A 9,589-nucleotide genomic window follows, 5' to 3' on the forward strand; every position below is an offset into this window, starting at 1 on the left:
TACTGCATCCAGTTGTGGTGCCCTCAGCATAAGAAGGATATTGAACTGCTGGAGAGGGTCCAGAGGAGGACCACAAAGATGATCAGAAGGCTGGAGCACCTCTCCTATGCAGTCAGGGTGCAAGAGTTGGGTCTGTTCTGGCTGGGAAAAAGAAGTCTTCAGGGACACCTTATAGCAGCCTTCCAGTACCTGAAAGGGACCTACACAAAAGCTCAGAAGGGCTTGTACAAGGGCTTGTAGTGATAGGATGAGAGGGAATATGTTCAAAATTGAGGAGGCTAGGAAGAAATTATTTATAATGAGTGTGGTGAAACACTGTAACAGGTTGCCCAGACACTGTGGATGCTCCCTCCCCAGGTGTATTCAAGTTTGGATGAGGCCTTGAGCAACCTGGTTAGTGGAAGGTGTCTCCACCCATGTCACGGTGTGTGTGTGGGGGTGGCAAGCAGATGGTATTTGAGGTTCCTTCCAATCCAAACCATTGTATGAATCTATGAATCTAATGCATTTTGTAGCCTGAAAGTTTTCTGAGCAAGTGCAACAACTGCATTACTTGTGAGGAATGTGAAGGACGAGTTGATATGGTATGTATGCCTAGCATTTCCTAATGGGACTTACTGAAATCTATTGGTTCCTTTGACCTCAGATAGTCACTTCAAGCATAATTAACCATCCTTTGGAAACACCTCTTCACCAACCAGTCAGTAGAATATTGGGTACATGTGGATCTCTGTCCTTAAAATTCCAGATGTGCCTTCTTTCTCCATGGACTGCAAGGGGAGTCAATAGCTGTGTCACCCAGAATGGATTTCTTAACTTTCTTTTCCATACTCAGTTTTTGTACAGAGTAAAAACATCAATCCAAGTAGATTGGATTTGAGACCATACTTTTAGTTTAAGTTAGTGTGGTGCAATGCTTTTAGATCTTCCTCCTTTTTTCCCCCCCTTCTCTTTTAACAGAGGAAGGGTATAGAGCAATAGAATTAAGATATCCTGTCATCAGTAACTGGAGGCTGAGCTCCTAAAAAGAGAAGATACTGATAAAGATACAAACCATACCTGGTATGTTTCATTCATTGCTATGCACTTTTTGATTTAATAACATTTTTATTTGTATCTGCATGATCTGGTTATCACTGAAATGCTTCTAGGGGAGGAAAGTAGGCAGAAAAGTGAACTCTTGTCATACAAGTAGTTTATAACACTTTAAAACTCCAAGATAAATGGTGTTAACAGCTGCAGCCAAAATTCACACAAACATGCCTGAAAGTTACTGACGATCCTGATGCTATACAGTGTGGCTTTTCATAAAGTTTCCAATTAAAAGTAGCAAAGCAACACAAACACCATGATGAATTATTTCAGTGATTAGGCCCATGGGTACTTAACAATTGCTGTCATGGATTAGGCGGCACTTCAGAAGCTTGAGATAGTTGTCGATTTTGTGGGAATCTCGGCGAAGGCAATGCAGCAGGTTGTAAAAGGCAAAGAGTCTGGAGTCCTCATCAGCAAGTTGCAGGGATGGAAGGCCTTCCCACTGAGAATAAACTTCATTTCCAATCTCACCAGAATGAACCTAGAGGCACAAAATGGTACCCTGGCAAATGATTGTGAATCTGACTGGATAAAGAGCAGAGAATTTAAACACTGTCCTTGAGGAAATGCTAGTTTCCAGAGTACACTTTGTAGAGTGTTTCTGTATTCTGTATAATGTTCTATGTCTTCGTATGGATTTTGAATGAACTTGTCAAATCATTTTTCAGATTATTTTGCTAAAATATGTAAAAAAACTGTGTTAACACTGCTTGAAGAGAACTAGTGGGTTAGTCACTGTCCAATGAAATCTGACTTTGCAAAGAAATCAAACCTGCCTTTGTGCATGGACTCATTGGTGACATTTCTTTTTGGTTCCCTTCATCTTGAGGGCATTGTTACCACTTGTTCCTGGAACTTCTTTGTGTGGATCTCCAGGTGTGTCTCAGTCTAGCTCTTAGGTTCTGATACAGGCAGCTTCAAGAATGTGTTACCAGACAAATCTCTCAACAGTACCTTTTCAGATATACTTTACTTGAAATTCCATTTTAAAAAAGTTAAAATGCTGAGTGATACAGTGACCTCTAATGTTACAATGCTATGTGTAGGAGCTCATATAGTAAGTTACTGAGATTAAGATTGGTTTAAGTCTCCTTGTTTGAAAGAGTCAATCATTAGTTTTTTCATGTCTCAGAAATCTACCTTTCATAGCAGGAAGGAAGTCTATGCCTATTGGTGCTTGTGCTTCTTCCATATTTCCTACCAGCTGTACTTTGTAAAAGCACATAGGGAACTATCTGCAGAACCTGTATTACTCAGCTTAAGCAACAGGCTAAAAAGAGACAGACCTACTACGACCCAAACCCAAGATTTGACACTGATGAATTTGCTAGTGCTAGTCATCTTCAGTCTCCTTCTGTAAATAACATGAATGAGAAGTTGGTGACAGGGTAACTATAGCAGTACCTGACTTCTACCATTATCTTGGAATCTTGCCTGCACACTTTTACATGTAGATATAGGGCAGAAATATATTTGATTACACTGATAAATGCATTTGTAGCCTGGATAGGCTAAAGTTTCTGAGTAAAGGGACACTTAACTGAAAGAGAGAGAGAAACTATGAGTGATCCAGGGGAAAATGGTAGATTTAGTGATGGTATCACTCTTAATGCTGTTCAGAGCCTAAGCAAAAGCCAGTAAATTCAGAACCTCTTCTTAGCATCTAGCTTACTGACAGAATGATGTATTCAGGGACTAGCAAAGGCCTCTTTAAAAATAAACAAGCTTGATCTGATTTTATTCAGGAAAGCTTTCAAACAATTCCTGATAACAAGGAGTTCTCAAGTATGGGTTTTGTCAGGCAATGGCTTTCTCCCTTACAAGTGTAGGGAGAACCGAATCAGAGCCAGAGTTGGGGGGAACCTGTATGGCATGGAAAAACAGAAATGGGAGATATCATGAGTACTTTACTGTATGCCACATCTTTGCAATAGCCCAGACTTCCAGAAGAGCTTTAAACACAGTATCTATTTCTGAAAACTGTACACAATACCTGTCTGTATACAGATGTGTATAAATATGCTAAAATGTATATATAAATCTGTGTATGTGAAAAAGCACAGGCATGACCCTTAAAAACCAGGATTGCGAATTCAAAATACTCAAATATAGACTGATGATTACCAGTCCTGATGGTTACAAGCTTCTCTTGAAGCAGGACCGAGAGCACCCTGGATTATGCTATGCCAGTTACATCACATTTTCGCTTTAGAAATGCTAAGACAGCGAAAGAAAAGCTATCTTGATTCAACTCCCCCTTTTTTCCTTCATATCTGCTGTTTCCTTTTTTACTCCAGATAGGGAGCACCTATAACTGTATGTGTTTACTTCCTCACATTTGCAGGCTGGAAGGATGGATGTGATGGACATAATACATACCCGTCCAACTATTTTTTCCATTCCTTCTAGAAGCCGCTTGTTTTGTTCTTCAATCTCTACAGCCTTCCAGAGGATGGTGTCTGGAGCTTCTTTGATTCTTTGTACTTCAGAAGCCAGATGGATCAGAGGATCGTTCCAGGAGCGCAGCACTCCCAGTACTAAATTCAGCAGTTCTTCATGCTGCTCACCCACATTAAGAAAAGACAGTTAAAATAAGAAGGATAAATGCTGGCAGCATTAGGAGACAGTTAGAGAGATGTCCTCAGACATAGCGATTTAGGAAATTATTCCAGGACCTGTCCCTGAATGTGCTCTGAATGTACTCTTTTAGATCACTGTTGTGGGTTTAAAGACTGGATGTCTTAACCATAAAGCAGGCGTCCAGATGGACCAGATAACCCAGTGGATGGACACCAGAAAAATGTAATTTTTGTTATTTCTTTCCCATAATCCTGCATCCACTCCCCTATAGAAAGAGGCAAAATTGTTCCTCCTTTCCTTTGTCTGCTCTCTTCTCAGCATGCTAAGCTCTTATATCTCTGGTATTTTCTTGGGGGAGCAGCCTGCCTATTTTTTGCTATGTAGCTTGGGCCTGGTTGGTGGGGGGTGGCAGGGAGAGATTATGGGGGGCATTGAGGCCTGGGGTTTTGGCCTGGTTGGTGGGGAGGTTTTAGAAGGTTCTGGCCTACTGAGGTTTGGTAAAACCCAGGTTGGAGAGAACTGGGCTGAGGCTGAATATGAATTTGCATATTTTGTATGTTTTTGTATTGTTCTATACAGCTGTGAATAGTGCTTCCGCTTAGGTGTCCAATTCTTTCCAATCCTGTTTGGAGCGTTTTTTCCTTTACTCCTTGCTCTAAAACCAAGACAATCACCTCTGTGCAACTGCAGCTTTTAAGTTTGTCATTGTTGTCACCATATTAGTACAAACATCTATAGTATTGTAGTGGAAAGCACCATTAAACCCTCTCCATGTTAAAAGCTAGCAAGCAGAACTGTGTTTCATCTCTGTGAAGAAAAAAACAACAAACAAACTCAACAAAACAGAACTCCTTATCTGATTTTCAAGGAACATTTTAAAAACCAATTTTCTTTTCTTTTTTAAGGTTTAGTGGAAGGTACGCATTAGCTTTTACTGCTTCTGCATAACTTGTCTCTGTCCTCCCCTTTGAACTACAGCTCTCTGATTTTGTATTTTGTCCTTAATGTAGGGAATACAAATTCATAAAGGTTATAGTTATGGCAGTATTCATCCATTTCTTCTTTACTAGATGCATTGGCTCTAAATGCAACCAGACTTGTTATGTACCCAACGCTGGGAGTGCTATTGCCCCCAACAGAATTTCTGAATGACATACCAAGAAGATGGCTACACTGAGATTGCAAAGGATATCACCAACATGAAAGTGATGAAAAATTCTCCTTGGCACACCCCCTTTCATACAGATGTGCTTATTTGTTCTCCAGAGTATTTTCAAATTGTATCTGTGAACATAGGCTGAGCAAGATTATCTACATCTTCCCTTAGGTTTGTAATTATTACATTGACGCATGTTTCTCTTTATTTTGTGAACACTTTTGCCTACTGGCAACAACAAAAATACGTTTAGCATTTTTTTTAAAGTCAGTGTTTTCAGTTACTGGAAAACTGCCTACACAGCAAATGTTTATTTTTTTCATGTTTGTTAATATAATAATTGTCTATAAGATTTTTAAAGATAATTCTCTGAGGTGGAGTGTTCTCAGTACTGTACAAGCATGGTAACTGGAATTACTCCATGAAGTTATATTGTAATTGGAAATAAGATGCAATGACTGAGTGTAATACACAGGAAAAGGGAGGGAAGATGAAAGTTGCTGGTACTTATATATTCTGTACAGTCTGCAAATTCTGAATCCACTATTCTTGGGTGGGGTTTTTTTATTATTTGTTTGTTTTGGTTTTTATGCTTTCCTCTTCCTGGCTTTTTTTATTTCGACTGAGCTGATTTCTCTCTCTCTCTCTATGCTGCCTATCTATTCCTTAACCCTCTGTCTTCCCCACCTCCCCTTGCTTTATCTCACACTGAATGACATTAGAAGTGGGACTTACATGAATCTGCTGAGCTTGTTCCTTATCTTCAGGAGTGGTTAGAGAGGACGTGTGGCAGCCATTAACAGCTTTTGTAATAAAACCCCGGCCCTGAGCATAGCGCTCATCCTGCAGATCAGCAAGGACAGGTATTATTGAAACAGATAAGTAAGAAGAGCTTCAGTTCAAATGCTATATTAATTGTTCCATTGGTTTTATCACTGCTTTTATGCTGTAAAAGTCAGAAGTTTATGGCATCTAGCAAACTCAGACGTGTCCCACAGATAAAGAATGATGTGAATAGTATCTTTTAGTAGATCTTAGCAATGGAGAGTACTGTAGATGGACTTAGTCACCACTGGGACTATCACTGTGCAGCAGTCATACTTGTTTACTTATTGAAGGATTTCATATACTAACATATGTTTGTGCTTAAAGTATTAAATTGCAATTTTGTATTTTCTTACTCTCAGGAAAAGGCAGAGTACTTACAAATTCATTGAATATTTCTGAAGAGAGGAAGTGGATGTAGTGTGAAAGTTTAACTGCTCGGTCAAAAAGTTCCCCAAGGGAAACCTGGCAACTGACAGATCCACTGGGGCAGATGGGCAAAGAGGTCACTCCTTCCTTTGTTAGGAGCATGTTGGATACCAGAAGGACCACCACCACCAAACCTGTTCAGGTTTAAAAGTTAAAAAAAAACAACAGAATCACACTGACTGGTATGTGCATTTAGAAGTAGATTTCAGGGCTAGATGCTGGGTGATTTTGGCTCAGGGTCCATGTATTGGCTCTTGAAAATCAGTGGAAAAGGGAAACATTGTAATTCTATTATCCTTTTTCCCTTCCACCGTGTCATCATGACTGCATAGTAGAGCCAGCTATGAAGTTTGAGGAGATAAAATAACCTGCTTTGCAGTGTACACCATATTCCAAAGTCTCTCACTGTTGAGCCAGACTTTATTGCATAGTGCTAAATGGGAGGAAAAAAAAATCAAACTTCTTCACAGTATAAATATATATAGATAATTATATTTGTACAGTTACGTAAGTTTGGAAAATAGATTGCTTAGAGTGGTTTTTTTTGGTTGGTTGTTTGGTCTTTTTCTTTATTCTCCTCCTCTTCCCACAGGTTCTTTTCTTCATTGCAAACATTTGGAGTTTAAACTAATTTTGTGGGAGGGTGGTTAGGTCACTCTCTTAAGGTTTTGATTGTCCTGGGAGTTCCTTCAGAAGATTTCCAGCAGCTGTGCTGCTTTGCTGTTTAGAGTTTAACCCTAAATTGCCTACTGCTAAGAAATCAAGAGACTACTTTTGCCTTTTCTCCTAAGATTTGAACACTTATAGAGAGGAATCCTCATTATCTAAAACATAAAACCTGATCTGTTTAAAAATTATTATATTAGTAAATTCAAGTTTTCTATTCGGTGAAATAAAATATGCACAGAAAAAGCAATGGAAAAATTAAAAGGCAATGTTTGTTATATTAATGTGCTTTTTCAAACAACACTGTTCTGTGTTGTGAGAGTTTTAGTTCTGGAAACTGGTCTGCTACCTGTATTGGTTCACTAGTTCACTAGACTTATTTCAAATGCTAAACTAAAGTGTTCTCCAGAAATCAGCAGAACTGTCCCTAGTGTGGTAAGTTCCTTCTAGGTCTAAAGCCAAGAAAAGTACATTTACACAATGTTGAAGTAAGCTACCCTTCTCCCCCATGGACTAAGTACACGCCACAGTTAGGAAAGTACTCTGGGGAATAATTTTATGAATAAGAAAACTTGAAACTTGTTGTCTCACAAAGTTGAAGGTGACTATGAAAACTTTCACTACAAGATTACAACATCGATTCTAGAGTTGTGAATAATGACTTTTAGTCACTGCCTTCTGAATGGTGTAGCAAAGTAATCTGCATCCAGTGCTTCATGTGAAGGTGTCACTTCACTCAATCTAATTTTCAGTGACACTGCCCAATGCAAAGGTAGACTTAGTAGACAAAAGACTGAACCAAAAAGAGACTAAGCTGCTTTCTAATTCCAAACTTTGAACACCAAATATTTGGGATGGAAGTAAGTCTTACCATGACTGGAAGACTAGGTGGCTGTAAGACCTCAGTTTCTAGAGCTGATACATTTCAGTCACTTCCTAATTTAATCTAAATTTAAAGAAATATGAAAGTTATTGGTAAGTGGATGACAAAAGTCTTACCTTTCAGTGAAGCTCCCTTGTAGCTCATGGTAGGGATCCTATATGATGAGTTGCTCTACCAGAAACAAGTCTCAATACTTGCTCTTATTCTCTGCCAATGCCACTTTTATATACACTGCCCAAGGTCCATTTTGCATACATTCAACAGGTTGAGGAGTTTACCTCGATAATTACAAACATCAAATTGCCTTTCTTCCACATTCATATTCAGTATTTTTTGTTTCATATTTTTAACTGTGAGAGAGAATTTCATTAACAAATTCAGCTGTGAGATCCCGGGTGTGGTTGGATGAAAAGAGTGCCAAAATTTTGCCCTGAATAAGGTGTAAATGCTGTTGATTCTTGAAAACGTCAGTTGTCAAGTTTGAGATGGGTATTGTCAACGTTTCTAGCCTGCTGTTCCCCTTCTTCACAACTGTTTTCTTATCCTTCCTTGTTTCTTCATCTCTCCAAATTTGCCCATGCTAAAATTCTGGCTATTTATTACAGGCAAACAATATTTTACAATGTCCACATGAGAAAAACTGCACTGAAATTTATCCAGAAAAAGGGAATGGAGGCTCATGGAAATACAGGTTACCATCTGTAAAATTACAGATGTAATATTCTGAGTGTATGGCTCCATACAGCTAAAAAGGATATTAAAAAGCAAAAACCATGATATAACTGATCCTCAGAATGAGAGATGTTTGGAAAAGTGAAGGCAGCTCTTATGTTAAAAAAATAATTTGCAGCAATTAAATAGAAAGAAGATGTCTGCTTGCTGTTCAATCACAAACATTTCATGAATAAATTAGCATTTTAGCTTTTTTTTTAAATAAAACCCTCTACAAATCCATGAGATTGTTTTCTGTACTTGAAAACTCTCTGCGTAGAAGATGTCCATTTCCACCATCCACAAAACCTATGCTGTCGTAAGCAGTGGGATTTGCTTCCACATCTAATGTGTCTGTGGTAATCCACAAACTAGCCTTGGCAGGTTGGCCCTGCTCTCTTGTTGTGTGAAGCTCATCTCTATGAATATGTTAGCAAACATATAATCTCTCTCATCTGTTTTTCAAGCCCACTTACCCATGAAAAGACTTTCCAAATTAGATGATTGTAATGAATAAGGCATACAGCACTAATGAATTTTCTTGCCCTTAGACAACTTGTTCCATACTTGTGGAACAGGTATGTATGTAACCCTGAATCCTTCATTATTTCTTAGCTATAGGTATGATTCTTGAAGCAATGATAAACAAGGGAGGAGAAAGATAGCGTGTTTAGAGAGTACACCATAGAAGACACCCCTAGGGAAGCAATAAAAGTTGAAGCTTCATCAAGAGATCAGAACCAGTAGTAAGTGATCTACATCTGCTAAATTCTAGGCTGTGACTGCTAGGACAATTTGTTCCACTTGCAGGCTGGATCTTGTTTGTCAGTTGAGGCCCTGATGAGGAAATGAAGCTGTTGTTGTCTACAGCACAGAAAACTGGCAATCAGATAAAGCAATTAGAATAAGGCCACACACAGCCAAAACTCTAGAATAAATGGCTGCATGATGAAGGAGGTGATTCTCCTCCTCTACTCTGCTCTCGTGATACCCCACCTATAATACTGCATCCAGCTCTAGTGGAAGGACATCAAAGTGCTGGAGCAGATCCAGAGGAGGACCATGAAGAAGATCAGAGGGGTGGAGCACCTCCCCTATGGGTAAAAGCTGCAAGAGATGGGACTGTTCAGCCTGGAGAAAAGAAGGTTCCAGGGATACCTTACAGCAGCCTTTCAGTACCTGAAAGGGGCCTACAAGAAAGCTGGAAAGGGACTTTCTACAAGGGCTTGTAGTGCTATGACAAG

At 39.1% G+C, this 9,589-nt stretch overlaps 1 protein-coding gene across 1 annotated transcript; it reads right to left on the minus strand.

The window, feature by feature from the left end:
• Nucleotides 1–1,384: 1,384 nt before the first annotated feature.
• PRL (prolactin) lies at nt 1,385–7,778 on the minus strand. Its single transcript, XM_054381596.1, has 5 exons — nt 7,751–7,778; nt 6,038–6,219; nt 5,567–5,674; nt 3,475–3,654; nt 1,385–1,576 (listed from the first exon to the last, which is right to left on the minus strand). Exons 1-5 carry the CDS (start codon nt 7,776–7,778, stop codon nt 1,385–1,387), a joined length of 690 nt encoding a protein of 229 aa, XP_054237571.1.
• Nucleotides 7,779–9,589: the final 1,811 nt, after the last annotated feature.

The sequence above is a fragment of the Indicator indicator genome, chromosome 6 (genome assembly GCF_027791375.1).
Source record: "Indicator indicator isolate 239-I01 chromosome 6, UM_Iind_1.1, whole genome shotgun sequence".
Taxonomy (NCBI): domain Eukaryota; kingdom Metazoa; phylum Chordata; class Aves; order Piciformes; family Indicatoridae; genus Indicator; species Indicator indicator.

Bases quoted from the DNA above. Each gene is read 5' to 3' on its own strand.
- PRL (XM_054381596.1), bottom strand. From the start codon at position 7,778: ATGAGCTACAAGGGAGCTTCACTGAAAG. The intron at 6,220-7,750 runs GTAAGACTTTTG...AAACCTGAACAG, and splicing joins CAAGGGAGCTTCACTGAAAG to GTTTGGTGGTGGTGGTCCTT. The intron at 1,577-3,474 runs GTATGTATTATG...TTGTGCCTCTAG, and splicing joins TGGAAAAAATAGTTGGACGG to GTTCATTCTGGTGAGATTGG.